Source organism: Sander lucioperca, chromosome 23, assembly GCF_008315115.2.
Source record: "Sander lucioperca isolate FBNREF2018 chromosome 23, SLUC_FBN_1.2, whole genome shotgun sequence".
Taxonomy (NCBI): Eukaryota; Metazoa; Chordata; class Actinopteri; order Perciformes; family Percidae; genus Sander; species Sander lucioperca.
Genome location: NC_050195.1, coordinates 8,567,897 through 8,587,860, shown reverse-complemented (window position 1 = coordinate 8,587,860; position 19,964 = coordinate 8,567,897). Strand labels below are relative to the sequence as shown.

Below are 19,964 nucleotides of genomic sequence, written 5' to 3'. Positions count from 1 at the left end.
ATAAAACTTAAGTAAATGCTTCAATACATGAATACTGTGATTAAGAGGGGTACTGATCACCACCTGTCCAGAACGACTACATCAACACAAGGTGTGTTTAGACGCTGAATAGTTTGGTAAAAATGTACTGATAATCTGAAAAATTATGAAAAAAACTGAAAAAAGCATCATTAATGTCTTTTGTTCACTAATAGGCTGATTTATATTTGCTTATAATATGTTGGATTCATGTTAAGACATTTACATTTTTGAAAAAAAACTTTAAAAATTGCAAAGGAACTCCCTTTATTAATTTTGCCTGATGATGGTCTAGTACCGAAACGCTGATTAATTATTTGTAAGTTAGACAGCACGCGGGAGTTTCTTTGCAACTTTTGACCTACTTATCCCTCTCCGATGCACCTGTCTCATGTTACGGATATGCAAAGTATTTTTCTGTACTTTTTAAATAACAATAATTTGGAGGGCCCCTGCAGTAACTCTGAGGACAAAATATGTAGCTACAGCTAGCAGCTGGTTAGCTTAGCTTAGCACAAAGACTGGAAACTAGCCTGGCTCTGTCCAAACAAAACAATATAATTTCACAATATGTCATTTTTATACAGATTAAACCAATGAGATCTATAATGGACTAATCAGTGAGCTGACTGTTTTCCCCAGTTTGAAGTCTGTATGTGAAGCTAAGCTAACCAGGTTAAATTTACCAGACAGATACTGTATGAGAGTGGTATCAATCGTCTCCTGAAACTCTCAGAAAGGAGGCGATTAAATTAATTTCCAACAATGTTAAATAATTCCTTTTAAATGGACTGTACTTGCCTCAAATAATAAAGTCACACTTTCGACATTAGACATGTTTAAGGTAGATTATTTGAGCTAAAATGACAAACTGGTTCGGCATTGTTTTTCCCGGTTAAAGAGCTAAATGTGTTGCTACACAGGTCAAAGTGAAAGCAGCATGAATAGGCTCCAAAGAGAGTTTTGAAAGTTAGAAATTTTAACATCAGACAAAGTGATCCTTAAATTACTAGTATTGATCAGACGCTCCATCAAACACCCAATTACAGTCCTTATGTGCTCTTCTTCAACTCACAAGCAGATGGACAGACAGGTGAATCATGGAAAACAACAACAGTCTGTTTTTAGGAGAGGAGATTACACCAGACAAAATAAAATCCAACTAACTACCCTTGTCATATGATTTCAGCTCCTATGCCGCAAAAGCTGATAACTCCAGCCATCTGCCATCCTCGCTTGATTGCTCGACAAACAAATGTAGCCAAAGGGGAAACACTCAGTATGATGGATTCCAGTGTGCCTAATGAAATGCTGCTGTTGTGAGCTGGCACTGCTGAAAAACTGTGGCCCGCATAAAGGTCACTATAAATCAAGTCCCTCAGTCCTAGCCGCCCACATTTCTGATTTAACAAAAGCCTAACCCCAATCAAATATATAAATATCCCACAAGTATCCACAGGGAATTTCAAAACAAGAGCGCTCACTTTAAATAAAGGCTCTATGAACAGATAGTGCTGTAAACATTTGTTGATCTGCAGAAGAAGAAGATGACAAACATTTGGATAATCGATTGAGGGATAATCATTGAAGTAATTTATTAAGCAAATTCAGAAACAAGTAAGTCAAATATAGTTGGGTTTTTGGCTGTTGGTCCGACAAAACAAGCACTGATGAAACTGGTGGGACTGGTAATGGACATTTTTCACTAAATAAAAATAATTCTTATTAATTCTCTTCTTGCAGCCCAGTGCTTTACTTTAGTATGTCTAAAACCTTATTTCAGACCCCGTTTGATATTTTTTGAAAGCCTCAGAACGCAGCACCAACAATGTCAAAAGAGCTATGATGGTAATGCTGACTCACTGCAAGACAGTAGTAACAGGTGCACAGATACCAGATGTCTGGAAAATCATGGTGCAGGGTGCAGCAGGCATCGCACAGCGATCAATAAAGCAGCATGCATGCGGAGGTGGACAAACAGCGCTGTGATTTCACTTCTCCTTCACGTGGTTTGAAATGGCCGGGCATGAAAACAAAGTGAAGTGAGCTATTGACATAACACCTACAGGTTGGCCCGCAGCCATGACGGTTGTATTGAAAAGGCATTAACTGTGTAGTGGAGCAAGGAATCATGCAGGGTGGTCCTCAATCAAAATGCACTCATCAGCCTGAAGGCGCACAAGCAGTTGTAACACACCAAACGGCTGTCCGAGGTATAAAACAGAAGCATTCTTTAGTAAATGAACAGGTACACATCTGCTTCCAGGCTGCGCTCTGTGGCGAACACAACGGGCAGCAAATTAGGCTGATGTTCAATTAAGGTGACAGTTTGTATACAATGTTGTCTGGTGAAATAATCTCTGAAATATCACCTGTATCACCAGCCTTGGTTGTAGCTTTTCAACCATCTCTTTTGTGAATTTTGTACAGCCATCCTGAATACCATTGTTGGAATCCGGAGCTTCGGTAGCAATCAACAGCAAATATTCAAAGCTCTGATTAAGTTTTAACCAAAATTGGGAAAATAAGTGTGATTTTGCATTTAGTTTTAGAGGCTTAAAGAAATAAATTGTCCAGTATTACAGTAGAGAACTGGTAAGATGTGAAGAAAGTCTGAAATAACCTTAACTTTGTGTAGCAGAAATCTGTTTTTTCTGGTTCCTCTCCTTTTAATTTTACGACCCTTTAGATTAATCTCCCATAATATAGATGGATAAATCAGCCAGAGCGATATACAGTATATATCGGCCGAGATGAGCTGACAGTCGTATATCTAACCTAATAAATAAAAAATTAAAATTGCAGTACAGAAATGCCAAAGTATTTGCTTTAACATTCAAAAGTATAGCAATAAAAATAACTTAAAGTCTAAAGTCGAAGCGGCTTAAATCGAATCTTTGTATCATTCAGTCACACACACTTTAAAGTTTATGGGCCCTATCTTGCACCCGGCGCAGCACAAAGCCCGACGCAAGTGTCTTTGCTAGTTTAAGACTGACGCAGTTGTCAATTTCCCGTCCAGCGCTCACATCGTTTAAAGCAACACTATGTAACTTTTCCCGCTTCGGTCCCCCTAGGTTGGAAGCGGAATTGTCCATTACATTACATTATGCAAGTTTGCCAGATCGGGTAGTGGATCTGTAGTTCGAATGAACTGGACGATGTAATGTAATGGACAATTCCGCTTCCAACCTGCAGGGGGACCGAAGCGGAAAAAGTTACATAGTGTTGCTTTAAATAGCAAATGCACCTGCACCCATCTGTGCACCCATGGGCGTGCTGGTCTTACAGGGAGGTGTGTTTAGGTGAATTCTTTGTGTATTGCTATCTTGAGGCAGCGGGAAGTGATCGCGCCATTGACCAACAAAAACCTGGTCTAAAGTCAATAACGCAGCATTTCATTGTTATTTTAACAGCAAATTAGTAAAATGCACCTAGGCTCGTGCACAGCGTGCGCACACTATGCTTGTTACACACACACACACACACTCACACATACACATACAGGGAAGCACAGCAGCACACAAACATGCAGTCTATTAAAAATAAAAAAATATTACAATGTGAAATAGTATTACGATATGATCGTCACTTCACGTGCGAGCAGATCAGTTTCTTCTCCTGAAAATCTCTCCTTCCTGCTTAGCAAAGCCGCCATCATAATAGCAATGCGCCAAGGTACAAACGTGCCTGGCTATTACAGTAAAGGGAATGGGAGATGACATTCTGATTGGTTTATTGCATGTTACGCCCAAAACACACCTATGATTAATTAAGACACTAAGTACAACCCTTTTGAACCATGCGCCTGGCGCACGGACCCCTTTTTTCTGCTGTTAAACTAGCAAAAGTGGCCCTAAACGCACCTGCACCAGGCGCTTCACGCTGTGCACTTAGATCTTTAAAATAGGGCCCAATGAGACAACGGAAGCCCTCACTAGAAGAGCACCAGTGTTCATTAAAACTGATAACCATGACAACTGTTTTTAGTCTTTTAAAAGTGTCTCCTCTTTTGTAGAGATAAATCTCTGACTCCATAATATATATATATATATATATATATATATATATATATACACACACACACACACACACACATTTCCTTTTTTCATTTCAGCCCAGAGAACCAACTCATTAGTTGTTCAACAACACCGCCGCCTGTGCCCTTGAAGAGGGATGTTTGCCGTGTGAGAGAACAATTAAGACACAAATGGAGTGAAAGAGCTGGAGATCGGGCCGTTTCAGGATGGTCTCACACTTGTGCCAGAAGCTTATAACATACATTTGCAGTCATCAAGCATACAGGGCTCTCCACACTGTACTGCCATTGAACGGGTAAGATAATAGCCTATGTATCCCGTGGTTACATCTTTGCTGCCATTGCCCCTTAGGCATCTGAATGCAGACTGGTAGCCATTTTCCTGTGGAGGCAAAACACCTTGGGGGTGTTTTGGCATCCGTTTTCAAGTTCCTACCGGTTTCACTGATTCCCCAACGGGCGACAACAATGTCCAACCTTAATGTTAGGTGGACAGAAATAACGCTGTGCAGATTTTGTTCCGTTATTGAGAGGACTTCCTGCTGAGACACTACAGTTAGTCACCGTCCCATGAGTCTGGGTTTATTGTGCAGGAAGCAATCAGCTTGGTGCAATAAACCCGTCATGCTGCTTTGGTGTCATGTACTTTCCATGTTGCCACCTGCTAAATTCCACCCTAGAGGTTGAATAATTGTAGCTGATTGAGTCAATAAATCAAAGAGTGAATTTAGGGATGCAGGCATTTGAATACATCAATAAAGGCATTAGGAACAATACATCAATAATCAGTTGTAGAAAATAAAAGGTAGGAATGTGTGCTTCTGTCTGTCTAGGGGCGACACAAAACCTTCAAGGGCTAAAGTACAATCAGGCCTGATTTAGTTCTGGATTAAACATGTGTAGACCTCAGTGAAAAGGCCAAAATTGTTTAATTAAGATTTCAGGAGTTGCAGCAGACTCCTCAGAGAGATGGAAGTCTTTTACAGCAGGTGCATTTCCACTGCTCTACTGCAACATTGTTGCTCCAACTGCAGGGAAGATGACTGAAAAAAAACTAATTTTGTTTCCACTTTCAGATGAGTGCATGGTCTATTAAGGGGTATTTTGAATGATTTGGCATTTGTTAGCTTTGCACAGAACATTCAAAGCAATAGTTTGACATTCTGGGATATGTGTGCTACCTTGAGAGCTTAATGTCTAATCTGTACAAAAGCATTGTATTGTTGTTTTAGTGCCTATAATTGAATGATACATCCACAAAACACGTTGATGGATTCATGTCATGTGTATTTGACTAGTTGTGCTTTATGTGGCTGTGGTCAAAGAGGGGCGCCCGGGTAGCTCAGTTGGTAGAGTGCGCGCCCATATGAAGAGGTTTATTCCTTGACACAGCAAAGGCACAGGGTTTGAATGCGACCTGCAGCGGTTTCCTGCATGTCTTCCCCCTCTCTCACCCGTCTCATGTCTGATGTTTTCTGGTGATTACAAGCAGAAATGGCCAAAAAATAATCTTAAAAAAAAAAAAAGAGAAGTGGAATGTCAAGCTCCACTGGACACTTCTCATACTCTGATAGAGCATTTCGAAAAACACCACTATGGTACAAACTAAGTAGCCTGGTCCTACCAGACTCTCGTACATTTCATTTGTACAGAGAGTCTGGCCACTCTCCATTGACAAGTGTTAACTTCCTTGAAGTTCCTGTTGAAGTTTAAAACTATTGTATCTGCCCAGAGCCACTCTGAATCTGCCATAGCCAATCGTAACGTTTGGTCGTGACGTCGGCTTAGCATCGCTAGCGTTCGCCTTAGCCAACTCCTTCACCACTAACGGAGCGAGCTGGAAAATCAAACTTTTCCCGAACCCCGTGGGGAGGAGGGCCACAACATCATGGCCACCAACAGAACTCAGCAAAGATTGTTCTTGCTCGGGCTTTAACTTCTGGATATTCGGCAGCGTTGCCACAATGGACCGAATGGCTTCGCTCACATCTTTCTCCGCCGCCATTATGGAACTACAACTCAAACTAGCACACGAGCTCAACGTCATCGTTCTCAGCCACTCCCTCTGTTCAATGATTGGACCAGTAAAGATTTGACCGGAGAAAACCCGTGAATATACCGCAAACCCAGACGGAGTACTGAAGGAAAATGAAAATTGAGCGGACGTACGTAGGATGACGGAGCCAGGCTACAAACTAAGTATCATCAAACTCTAACAATTACATGAAGAGCAGGGTTAAGAGGGATACTGTTTCACACACACACAAAAAATATCAAAACCATTACGCCTTGTATAACACAAGGCGAGTTAAGAACATGAATAGCTTAGACATTGATGGTGGGCGCCTGGGTAGCTCACCTGGTAGAGCGGGCGGCCATATAGAGGTTTACTCCTCGACGCAGCGGGTTCGACTCCGACCTGAGGCCCTTTGCTGCATGTCATTTCCCCTCTCTTTCCCCTTTCATGTCTTCAGCTATCCTCTATAAATAAAGGCTTAAAAATGCCCCAAAAAAGTAATCTTTAAAAATAATAAAAATACATTGATGGTGATGATTAGTGGTCATCCTTTGTGAATTCTTTAGAGGATATTTCAATTACAAAGAAATAGCCTAGAAATCTAGACGCACCCTAGCGGCAGCAAATTTATTTTGCAGCCAGGGGGGTCTAGGCACTCTCCATTGGCTTGCGAGCTGGAAAAAACAAACTCTGGTCAGGCCGATCACATCGTGTACAGAGTCGGTAGGCGGGCTTATGGCTGCTGCTGCTGCTGGGAACAGCGGTCTTCTGGAAGACTTGGAGTTAAGCTTTTCTTTGAGAAAAGAACAAAGAACGGCACTGAAGTCATTCTTAAAAAAAGGAAGATGTGTTCGGAGTTTTGCCGACCGGATACGGCATAAGTTTAATCTATCAACTAACTTCGCTACCTTCTTCGTTGCTCTGCCTGGTTGTAGCGCTATCCTATTGCGTGCAGATGGAAGTTGAAAGACAACCGTTTATCCCGCCCCTCGGATTGAGCTCCGTCAATGGTGAGTTCCCAGACCCAACATCTTGATGTGGGTCTGGCTTGTCAGGCTAACAAAGAAAGCCAAGGATGCAAAAAAGTTAATTCATTAACCTGAATTGCCAATCAAAGATTTGGATTAACTATAGGCCGCATCCAATGTTAAAAGGAAGAGCCCGGCTGTGTCCAAACATAACACTTTGTTTCTTGAATGGAATGAGCTTTAGATGTGTTGGTTGTTGGAAGGGTTTGTCTTTGGGCAAGGCAAGCTAGCTGTTTGATTTAATTTGATGTAATTTATTTAGCACGTGTAAAAAAACAACAGTGTTACACATATGACAAAATAAGCAAAAAAGACATGCAAAGGAAATCCAGAAAACCCTCAAGGGGCTTGACATGTTGGGTTCCCTAAAAATAATTCAACGAAAGGTAGCATATAGAAAATAAAAACATGAAAAACATAGTCTATAAAAAAGGAACAGAGGAAAATGAGGAGAGAAAATAAAGAATGAAGAAATAGATAAAAGGAAACGTAATCGGAAAAAAAAGACAGAAATTACATTACATGTTACATTACATTACATGTCATTTAGCTGACGCTTTTATCCAAAGCGACTTACAATTAAGTGCTTTCAACTGTGAAGGTTCAAACTCCAGACCACAAGTAGTAAGTGCAAATACAGTAGCTTTAAATAGGCAAAGCTACAAAGAGACATATGAAAGTGCAGGTTCGAAAGTTTTTTCTTTTTTTTTTTTTATCCGAGGTGTAGTCGGACAAAACAAAAGACAAGAGACTAGTTCCAGTCTTTGTGCTAAGCTAAGCTAACTGTCTCCTGCCGGTAGCTTCACAATTAAAAGACACATATGAAAGTGGTATTGATCTTCTCATCTACCAGTGGCATGAAAGCGAATATGCATATTTTCCAAAATGTCCAACTTTATTTCTTTGAGGAAGAATGAGCTGTGTGGGCTGTACTAGCCATGTCATCCTGTTATCTCACTCTCGCCTTAAGCTGGGAGGAAAAAGATTGAAATGGAAACGATAAACTGAAGTGCTGGTATCATGAGAAAATGGAAGAGTGTTCACTAACTTTCAAGAGCCTGAACCTCATTCCTTTCTTTGTGATGCATATCACATCTTCAGATACACGGACTGCTTCAGACTCAGGATTCTCCGAAGATTCAAAACTTGTGTAAATATGTGTAAATAGGACTACTGCAAAATAATTCTCTTTATATCTCAACTCAGCACAAGTGACTTTCTAATTTGGAAAATTGACCAAAATCCTCATGATGAACACCCACGTTTACTTTTCATTATGCAGGGATAAACACACTCCGCACAAAATAAGGCCACAGGGAGGAAAAGACCGTGTTCAGTCAAGGAACCATTTAGAAAAAGCCTGACTCCACACAGCTGTGGCCCACATCTTCCAAAATGGCCTTGAGTGTTTGCAGGGCACGGATTATTCAGCTATATATAAAAGCAATCATGGGGCAAATCGAAAAAAAATTAGCACTAAACTAAACTGCCCAGGAACAAAGTTGGTCCGATTAGAAAATCAGTGAGTCAGTGTTGTTAAACTACAATCAGCAGAGGGTCTTAAGGCATGAAATATGAATGCACAATAAACTATAAACATCAAACATTTAAAGAATCAATAATATAAAGCCTTTATAAGTCATGATACTGGCCCTTAATATCTGAAAGAGTCCCAAGGGAAATTTGGTATTCACCCAACTCATGGGCTACATCCATATAGATGCCTGCAGCTCCCAGCAGGACAGCCAGGGTAATATATCCTGCACCTCGCAGCTTTAGATGCAGTCAAATATTAATGGGACCCCGCTTGGGCAAAGGGTTACCTCTGCCCTCAAAGGCTCCACGAGGCAAAGGAGACGAAGCCAAAACTCAGTCAGTCATTATGATCGGCCCAGTAAAAAACGGGACCAAACTTCCCAACTCCTTTAACTGTGATTCATATCCTCTCCGACTCCGCCAGCTCGGTTCTACTTGCAGGCAGGGAAGGGACACGTGAAATCAAAAAAAGGGCGTGAACTATCAGAAATCCCCTCAGTGGGGATAAAACAAAACAGAATGAAGAGCCGAATGTGAACGTCAAATACGCTAATTTCCAAACGCATCCGTAGTGCGCCAAAGCGCGTGCGTTTAATGGAAACGGGATACTTCCTAAAGAGGAATAAAAGGAACCAGATCATTTCATCGGCGTCATGCAAAATAAAACGAGAAGCCACTTTACCATTACGTTGCCCTGCATCTTTGCAGTCTCAATGAGATTTTTTTCCTTCATGTTTGCTTTCCTCCGCGGCTCCGATCTGCTTCCGAAAGGTTCAGATTTGTAGACTTTTGGACAGCTTCTGTCAGCTCTCAGTTCCAGACCCTTACTGTAGCTAGTGAGCCAGTTCATAAGTGGGTGGGCTTACAACCTAACGGATTGATGAAAAAAACAAAACAAGGAAAACAACGTGGGCTCTCCTCGGTGTACTGCTGAAAATGTAGAGTTCTCCTTCCTTGCATACAAAACAGTATATCAGAGAGGGTGGGGAGGGGGGGGTAATTATAGCAGAGAGGGAGATAAGTTTGAGTGGTTAATGAACCACTCAGATCATCGCTTTTCCCTGGTCTGAAGATGCGCAGCCGATGCTCTTTTCTGTTAATTTCAGAGAAACAGATGAATCCCTCTTCTTACATTCGTCCCTGGGGAGCTGAGAGTCGGTGTGCGTTATCCAGGCTGCCGCTGCAAGCGATCATTTATATATGATGGACAGCGCACGATGGCTAGAAGCTTTAACCTGCAGGAAAAGTAACGCCAGTTCAGCTGTAATCGCATTTACATGGACATCAGGTGTGCACATCTTCCCATTCATTTGATCACTATGTAGTTTGAATGATGGACTTGTCTGCGTGGTGATTATAAACGCCTTAAAATGTCATGACTTTAGGGGAATTATCCATCATGAGTCAGTGAAGATCTCCGGTGATCTGGAATGCTTATTCCTTACTCAGACTGATGTCAACTATTTGTTGGCCCTTTAGAAACTGGTGTCCTTCATTCAAAGCCAGCTCTCCCCAACACTTTTCACCGTCTGCCGTACTCATAACCTAATGTCTGCAGTCATATGGCACTAAAACAGCATCCAATGTAGACAGACAGTCAGCAAACCAGCAAACACTATCAAACTTTTCCAACTGTACTGTCTACACCCACCGTGGTTCCCAACATAGAGGTCAGGACCTCTGAGGGGGTCACAACATAAATCTAAGGGGTCACCAGGTGATCTACAGGACAGGAATAAAAGAAAATATGTATTCAGCTACAGAAAATATTTGTTTATGTGTCCCTTTAAAAAATAAAAATGGCCAACATTATTCAAATATAAACAAGAAAAAAGATTTGGTTGCTGTAAAGCGGAAAACATTTTTTTGGAAAAGATATTTAATTTACTACTACTGCCTAATAATTGGGAAACAAATGGACCCAGACTGTGTACTTGCTGTTTTTTGTTGTTCTAAAAGCTCCCTAAAAAAAAAGAACTGATCGTCCATGCGAGTCCAGACAAGTAGTGCGCATGCGCAAGCGGGAATACTGTTTATGGGTCGGTGTTGTAAATAGTAACCCCAATTCTCTACTGGGCACGTCTGTGCTGCGTTCCGGCTGCATTCCGGTTTTGTTCCATCCTCCGCCACACCACACCGGGAGCGTCTCAGAAGCGGACCAGTTTTAACCATCATTAAATAGTTTGCCTTATGTCAAGAAAGGCACGTCTGTGCTGCGTTCCGGTTTTGTTCCGTCCTCCACTACGCGCCAAAGCTCAATGGTGTTTTTTGCCTCCAACGGCGCCTTCCAGGCAGCTAACCCTAACCTTAACCCTAAACATAACCATTGCCGCGCTGCCTGGGAGGAGACGTTGGGGGCAAAAAACACCAAAGACCTGCGCCATACCACACCGGGAGCCTCTCAGAAGCGGAGCGTCTTGCTGCCCGAATCGCAGATTTATTGTCTCTACTTTGTAATTTACAGAACAATCCTTTGTTTATTGAGCTAGTATCTACATTCCACTACAGGCAGTCCTACAGTTAAACTCCATGCCTTCTCTTTTCTGGTGTTGTCTTTATAAATGTTATGTTTTTCAACCTCCAAGATGAATCGCTCGTCATCCGTGGTGTTGTAAAGGAGACATAAACGATATTGGGGATAGTCTCGCTGTTTCACTTCCTGCCCGGCTGTCCGAGCGGCTCACGTGAAAATACACCTGCCGCGTATCTTTAGCGGAGCGGAAAGCCGCTTCACGCACACTTCTGGGCGCGCCATGGCGCGGCTGGTGGAATATCAAGCATTGACCCGAATGGCAGCAATTGTCTAACTGCGTGTCAATCATTGCTCATGCACACACATTCATTCTCCCTTGTGGGGGGAGTGGCTTAGGTGACCGTTTTGGGCTTTAGTGGAAAGGGGGAGGGACTGAGATGTTGTCGATTTTTTGGCTAAGTCCTGGATCTTCGCAATCCTACCTACAGCACCTTTAATATTTACTATTTTTTAAAGAACACCCACTTAAGACTAAGCCCTCTGTAACATCAACTTTCAAGATGAAGGCTTCCTTAGTTCTCACTCTCTCTCTCTCTCTCTCTCAAGCTTAATAAATCAATATCAGTCTTAAAGCGTATATCTTCAGACTTTGTGTTTACTGTACTGCATAAAAACAAACTGTACACAGATGATGCAGCCAGGCAGCTGAGTGCCCTGAACTCACAGCAGCAGTTCATTGCTAAAGGTTCCCCCAACTGAGAAGTGCAAACAGCATGTCTCACATAAATCTCATTTCAAAGTGCCTGGAATTAATTACTGTGGATGAGGCTGTCAAAACAACCTAATGGGGGCATCAGGCTCCCCCGACTCCAGCTGGACTGCTGACAGAGGGAGAACACAGCCGTTGCAAAGATAGGTAGCTGGCTGCGTTGCTCCCTTACTGTGCCGGTAGTTTTTTGTTTTTTTTTTACTGATTTTCTTCCTAACTGCTCTGTGGAGTGCTTCCGTCAAAGGCATGCTTAAAGTAAAACCTTAACAACACATAATTTGGTAACACTTTACTTGAATTTACTCATGAACACATGATACTGTCATGACACATGAACCCTAACCCTAACTTGTCATGACAAAAACCGAATGACACTTAATGACAGAAGCGTTATGTCAAACGTTTATACGACTTTAGTACGACTTGTTTATCATGTTTATGACTAGAGCCCGACAGATATATCGGCAGGCCAATATTATCGGCATTTTCCAAACTATGAGTAGCTGATAAATGAATATTTAAAAAATAAAATAAAAATGGACCAAACACCCTTCAACCATGTTATGAGTGTTAGCGTTGCGTAGTTTGTCCACCAGAGGGCTCTCTACAACGTCCCTGTTGGCAACTCTTTGATTTTGTTGTTGTTATTATTGTGTTTTTGTTCAAAGGACTTTAAGTTTCATATCTTAAGTTTGTATTTTTATACATTTTATTTATCAGAACTTTCATATATTTTGATGTTCCTCTGTTCTGTTGTTCCAATAAAACACACGTTTATTTTTAAACTGCATTATCATATTATTTTAGTGAGGACTCATAAATAACTACAAATAACTGATGTTAGGGAAATCTGTTTGTTTTGTTACGCGTTTCTGGATTTAAAAAAAAAAAAAAATATATATATATATATATATATATATATATATATATATATATTTATTATCAGTATATCGGATTTTTAAATCATCAAATATTGTATCGATAATGGCCTTAAAAATCCTTTATCGGCCGGGCTATATTTATGACACGTTCATGACAGTGTCATGTCACTCTTATGTAGATACCTTCAAGTAAAGTGTAACCCATCATTTTCAATTCATGGCCTGCAACTTGACCTAACAGCTTTGCTGATGGCGCCAAATTTAATCAGGATTTATGTATCAAACATAACCCCTCGACCCCACAATCTGGCCTGTACTACACATGCAATATTGAATTCACCATGTTGTCTGTTCCCCTACTACGCACCCCGGGCCAAGTTGGAATTCATCACGTACAGGTGTGGTGGCCAAGGACATCTGTAACAACAATGTTGGCTGCGCTGGAGCACACAGCAGCTGCCGGGTGTGAAGACTCTCAGAGAAAATGGTTGGCCAGGGATGGCTAAGTGCTACTACGGCATAAAGCTCCCCAACAGTAGTCAGGTGACTGTCACAGAGCAGCCAGCCGCCAAAGCTACCGAGCTGCATGGGAGCTCTGCTGGGGAGAGAGAATCTGCTGGAGCGTGGACAGCTACTACCCGACTTTAATATGGAGATGCACAATAAACGGCTGTCAGAAGAGAGCTGCTGTGTTACATAGACTATGCATGAAAAAAAATGTAAAAGCTTTGTAATCTTTGCATTGTCACAACACATGACCACTGTACAAAAAATGCTAACAAGTGAATACATGCATACATCAATACAAAGTATTGTGTAAGTATGTATATCTAAATCTAATAAACTGTATGTGTGTCCCCACACAAGAATCTTGATATTAATTACATCCAATAACGTTTCTAAAATTCCCGCTTTCTACATTATCTACACATGGCAAATACAGTATGAAGGAAGTGAAGGAAAGGTTATTGTTACGGTAAATAAACTATGGTTAAGGTATGGTTTGGGTTAGGCAACTTAAACATAGGAAATATCATAGCTACATTTAAAAAAAAAAATTTTTTTGTGCAGTTCTGTTATGTTGCAGAAACTGTTCTGCACATTCTACAAGCCAATCGTCTCCCAATATGGACGGAATAATTTGACAAACAGCTTTACAGTAAGGTGCTTATATTTAGTGCTTATACTACTGTATACAAGTGGGCTACATAAAATAATCCATCAACAGCATGGCAGATTTGAAACAATCCCTTCCTCTTCCTTTCAGTGTTTGAAACGTGCAACTTCATAAAAGTTTAAGAGCTTTGAGTGGCCACATAATATGGCAATATTTGTTCTTTAAAAACAGGATGCATATTGAATGACAGACATTAAGGATCAAGTATTATGCTTTCATACGACTTAAAGAGTTAGACTGCTTAAAGTACATGGATAAGTTGCCTAAGCTCCAACTTTTTCTGAAAAAATGTCATGTCAGGAGACGGGTTTTACTTGTACATGACAAATGCAAAAACTAATATCACCTAATTACAAAATAGAAGTACATTGGTGGAGCAGGCCTGAGTTTATCCACTCTGATTGGGCCTTTAAGCATTCAGTTAAACTAACTGCTCCTGGTGGCCATAAATAGGTATGGCAATGTCTGAACACATCACCAGGATCTGTCACTGGCATTCTCTTGCATTCAATTTACTATAAATCAGCTCAATGTTATGCATGGGCCAGTTTTAAATATCAATACATAGTTTGCATTATGTCAAGAAGAACAAATATTGTTATAATCACAAACCTTTCCAGGAGCAAGACTCCATAGACAAGTATTTGTAACGTGTGTGTGTGTGTGTGTGTGTGTGTGTGTGTGTGTGTGTGTGTGTGTGTGTGTGTGTGTGTGTGTGTGTGTGTGTTCTTGTTTAACTATATTCGTGGGATCCAAAAACCGGGACAGTATACTTGTGGGGTCCCGACAGCTTTGTGGGGCCAAAATGCTGGACCCCACAACTTTAAAGGTCTGTTTGAGGGTTAAGACTTGGTTTTAGGATTAGGGTTAGAACTAGGTTATGGTTAGGGTGAGGGTAAGGGTTAAGGTTAGGCATTTAGTTGTGATGGTTAAGGTTAGGGTAAGGGGCTAGGGAATGCATTATGTCAATGACGGGTCCCCACAAAGATAGTAAAACGCACTATTAGTGTGTGTGTGTGTGTGTGTGTGTGTTTGTTTGTGTGTGTTGTGGTGTTTAAGGGACTGGGCATGTTCCAAACCAAGACTCTCTGACGAGCAGGGAAGACTTTAGACAAAAGTGATTAAAACTTCCCCAAATCCAGGATTGATTGGATCCCCAGTGGAGTGAGTCCAGAGAACAAGCTTCATTCTGGTGACGGCAGTCATCCAGCACACTAAACTCAACCGAGACCTTCACAGGACAGATCGATGGTTTCATTATCAACTTAAATACTTGATACCGTGATATCCTCTGCGTCGCTGTCACTGTCGTCTTTTGCTGTTTTCTTGACAGCCTGAGACATACCGGACTTGCTTTAAAGAGGAATGAAATTACTGTAAGCAATATCACCGTCATACTAAATTGAATCTAGGAAACTGTGACTCCAACTAAATCCTTTCCTGATACAACTGGTCTTTAAAAAGGTGCAGTAGGTAAGACTTATAAAACTAACTTTCTGTCATATTTGCTGAAACTGACCCTATGTTCGAGTAGAACTACTAGAAATCTGGCTCCTCTGGCACCACCTACAGCCTGTAATGCGATTTGCAAAAGTCCACAGCTTCCTGTTCAGATGCACCAATCAGGGCCAGGGGGTGTGTCTAACTGCGTGCCAATCACTGCTCATGCACACGCATTCATTCTCCCTTGTGGGGGGAGGGGCTTAGGAGAACATTTTGGGCTTTAGCGGAAAGGGGAGAGGGACTGAGAAGTTGTCGATGTTCACATGTTTTGGCTAAGTCCTGGATCTTCGCAATCCTACCTACAGCACCTTTAACTGAATTCTATTGTTTCAAGAAAATAGTACGAAAAGCTGCTGTAGTGTCTGCTGCATAGCAAATGAATCCTAAAATGTTGTAACATGTGGAGTGAAGGTGCTATTGAGCTAAAGGTTATGAGTGGTAAATGTAAATTGGAGATGGCGGAAAACGTAACCATTACTGAGCAGCAGGAAGTAACTATTTCAGTACATTCGCTACGAACTGATTTGCATTTCTGTGAATATCTCTCAAAAAATGCTGGGTGCACTTTTCCGCAGGTGGGGAGCTCTATAATCTAGATAAGAGGTTTGTGCTGACCTTCCCTGCCCCGGACTGTCAGGGCTGTAGATAGTTACCATCTCTAATGAATTCAGGAGCAGGAAAAAAATGGCACACAGGCATGTATAGCGCACATTAATCTTGCAGCCTCGATGCAGGAGGTCTATTAGCAGCATCACTGCCACATACTGAACAAGAAAGATCCTGACGTGATGAGGTGTTTGCCAGTGTGTTTACTGGTATACGACCTATTAGTTTGCTTATAGAAAAGCAGTTTTTGTGCCTTTTTATTTTAGATTAAATGCAAATGCTGAACCCTGAAAAGCACTCTGATCTTATAAATTCTGAGTTTAACACACCCTAATAAAATATGACACACAGTAAATTGTAAACTGCAGTACAAGCTCACAGATAAGTATTTCCTCTGTAGCAGTTGGCAGCATGAGACAGAAAAGTTACTGTAATTATTTTCCAACTTAAAGAGACTTTTGCTTCCCTCCCCCCTATGATGGAGCCAGTAAGCACATCTGAATATTAATGGAACAGTTGCCTTGAACAGCAGGCGTTTGTCAGGAACTTGGATCAGATTCATCACTTTAACCTGCTCTGGTCCGCTCAGGGGCGGATGATGAGTTTCCAAAGCACAGCAGCTGGCTTCGGCTTCACAACTCACACTTGAGCAGATCCAAAAGGACATGAACATGAGTGGAAAGTGAAAGTACGGGAAATGAAATGCATGCATAAGTTATTACAAACTTTATTTTGACTTTAAAACAAAAGTAATAATACACAATGTTGTCAGTTTGTATTACTCTGCCCCTGATTGATATAACACAACAGTAAGTACATTTACAATATTCCACTATTATTCCAAATATGACAATATTCCGAATTTGATACAAGTCATGTAAACAGCATATTCCAGTTGGATATTCTAAATAAGGCCTTTTTCCAAATATAGCATTTTCCGATTAAGACGTGGGATATTCCGGTATTATTCGGGTTTTAGAGGCATTCTTGGACATGTATACAGCGCATTCGGAATATGAGTCTCAATCTGGGTTTTTACCGCAGTTTACACACAGTTTACGGCCTAGCCTGTTTATGGCTTACGGTCAGCTCTGTGCGTTGCAGGGGTGTAAAAAAAATATATGTATATACACACTTGAGTATCACAATATTTTATTTTGCAATACTGTATCGATTTTCAAAAAGGCAATATTGATTTTTTTTTTCTTCTTTTTTTTAAATGTTCAAAAATATTCATGTAAGACAGTGGTTCACGTTTATGTTGTGTTTAAACCCCCTACCGCTAGATGGCTATGCTGAGACACACCACTAGTGTCCTTGCCTAACAGTGCCTAGCAGTGCCTGACTTTTTGCTAGAAGCTAGCAATGTAGCTATGGCTGAACTTTGGCCTACTTTAGCGTATAAAAATTAGCTCACTAAGAACCTGTAAACCACAATCCCAAACTGGCAGTTTGATTTTCTGTGTACTGAATTGTTTGCCTAAAGTAAACTTCTTTGACTTTTATGAACATCATGTCTTTTTTTAAATTAGTTTTTCTAAAATTATACTTTAAAAAAAAATCCTAATCTATCGCCTTACGCACAGTATTGAAATATATTGCAATATATTGAATCGTGACCCATGTATCGTGATACGTATCGTATCGCCAGATTCTTGCCAATCACAGCCCTAGTGTGTTGCTATAGTTTCTGTACACAAACCAACAATTTGCAAGGCTGCACACCCGATAAGAAGGAGAAACAAAGCTACTTTTAAACATGATCAAAGACTTGGATATCAACAGGTTTTGGGATATGCACACACATAGCTACGCGGTGGTTGAAGGAATGAAAAGAGGGAGGTTGTGTTCGCACGGTCCTACAAGTCTGCCACCGCTGGTAAACCTTTGGAAAAAAAAAAAAAAAAAAAAAAAAAAAATCGCATTTTGCACGGCTACATGTAAACGGGAATATTAGTGCAATATTCATTTCCATTAGCCATGTAAACAGCTTAGGAATAAGGGGCAAAAACCGGAATGTTGTGTGCATGTAAACATAGTCAGTGACTCAATCGGGTCCATTAAAGAATATTATGGCTGCAACTAACGATTATTTTAATAATCAATTAATCTGTCGATTATTTTTTCGATTAATCGATGAATCGGATAAAAAAAACAAAAAAGCATTAATTTGCATCAACTCAATACATACTTACATACATACTTGTTGTTTTAGTTAATAGTTGTGTAAAGGTAAGTAACCCAAAGAGCAGATACAGACAACACACACACACACGTTCACTTGAAGCTTATTCATTAAATTATTACCATCATTGTAGTAAGTGCGAGTTAAGTTCATTTGTACACCACATTTAAACACAGCTTAAGATGACCAAGTGCTATAAAAGAACTTTAAAATGAAATTAAAAAGTACAACACACACAAATATATTTGTCAACAATAACTGATATGGGACAAAGCACAGAACATATACATGATGAAAATTAATGGGCCAAAAAAGGCGAGTGAATAAAAACGTCTTTAGTCCTGCTTTACTACTGTTATTAACGAGCTAACGCTAGCTTGTCATGCTTGTCAAGCTGGATAACGAGTAAACACCACACCAGCACCACTGGAGGGACGTTACATTCCTCACTTCAAAACGGAACAAAAGTAGGATTCTGTAGTGACTTTACCCTGCTGTTGAACTCCCTTCCTCCTCATCAAGGACTCCAACATGTTTACGTTTTAGGAGGGGCTGAATCGTCACCGTGGTGCGCCCGTGCCATGCCGTGTTGCTTTTGCTTATCTTGCAATTAACATGTTTTCGATTTATTTAGTGTGAAATGCTCCCACACCTTGGATGACTTAGGTCGTACTGATTTCTCTGCCTCCGCCATGTGTTTCAGAACAACGTTAAGGGTCTCTCCGGTCTCTCTCCGTATTTCCTCTACCCCCGCTCTGCTCTTTTTTCTTTTCTTTCGCTCTGCGGTGCTCCGCATGGCACTCAACTCAATTGCTTTTATCTCCGCGACTGAGTGGCGTGTCGCGCGACACAACCAATCGATAATGAAATTCGTTGCCAACTTTTTTAATAATCGAATTTTTTCGATTTTATCGATTCGTTGTTTCAGCTCTAAAGAATATGCTGTTTTAAAGAGGTCAGGTAGGACTTTTACCTGGAAAACTCATTTTAACCAAGAGGCATTTTACAATGCTAGCAGAAACTGTGGTATTTTGAGACATGAATACGATAAATTGATTGTTTGCTCAGCGCCATCTGCCTGCTACACCTGTCAAGTTTTCCATTCTCACACAGCACATGCAGTTTACAAAGATAACAGTGGCAGATTTACCACCCACATTCTTTTGTAATTTTTTTAAACAATAAGTCCTTAATTTCAGACAGAGGTTTAACAGGAGAAGGTTTCTAATTTTTAGCCAGCGACAGTCAATTTTGTCGTCTGAAATGACATGTATCTAATCAAGCTAACTTTAGCTCCGTGAGTTTTGAGGGTTGAAAACACCGTTTCTGGATGACTTTTTACAGTAAATAACAAATAGGCACTTGATCAAAAACATGACATTGTGCTTACAGACTGAGGCTAAAGCTACATGTCCCAGACATGTTCTTGTACTGTCGTGTAGATCTGTTATTTTGTTTTAAACATAACCTTGTTTGGCTGTTGAGGATGAAGACATGCTAGCTGGGGTTGCTGGCGTGTAAACTTTGCCAAATCCAATAAAGAGGAGGACAGATAGCTGCTAACGTTAGCCTAAACTCTTATAGCATCCAAACGCTGGCTTCCACACATCATCAACAACATCATGAACAGGGCTTTTTTTCTAACATGACCAGTAACCCCACAAACTAATGATAAAATGCTCCTTAGCTTTGGAAGTAGGCCTAGCATACTGTTACTACTGTAGGAAGTAAG

General features: G+C 40.8%; 1 protein-coding gene across 2 annotated transcripts in view; it reads right to left on the bottom strand.

Moving 5' to 3' along the window:
* Positions 1-19,964, bottom strand: part of LOC116040060 (dipeptidyl aminopeptidase-like protein 6) — a 260,883-nt gene that overhangs the window by 222,852 nt on the left and 18,067 nt on the right. Inside the window, exon 1 of one of the 2 annotated variants that reach the window (XM_031285297.2) lies at positions 9,321-9,588. The exons of the other annotated variant lie outside the window; for it this stretch is intronic. Within the exon in view, the coding sequence (XP_031141157.1) occupies positions 9,321-9,488 (168 nt within the window). The 5' untranslated portion in view covers positions 9,489-9,588. Of the gene's footprint in view, positions 1-9,320; positions 9,589-19,964 lie in introns of those variants that run through there. 2 annotated transcript variants of the gene reach the window in all.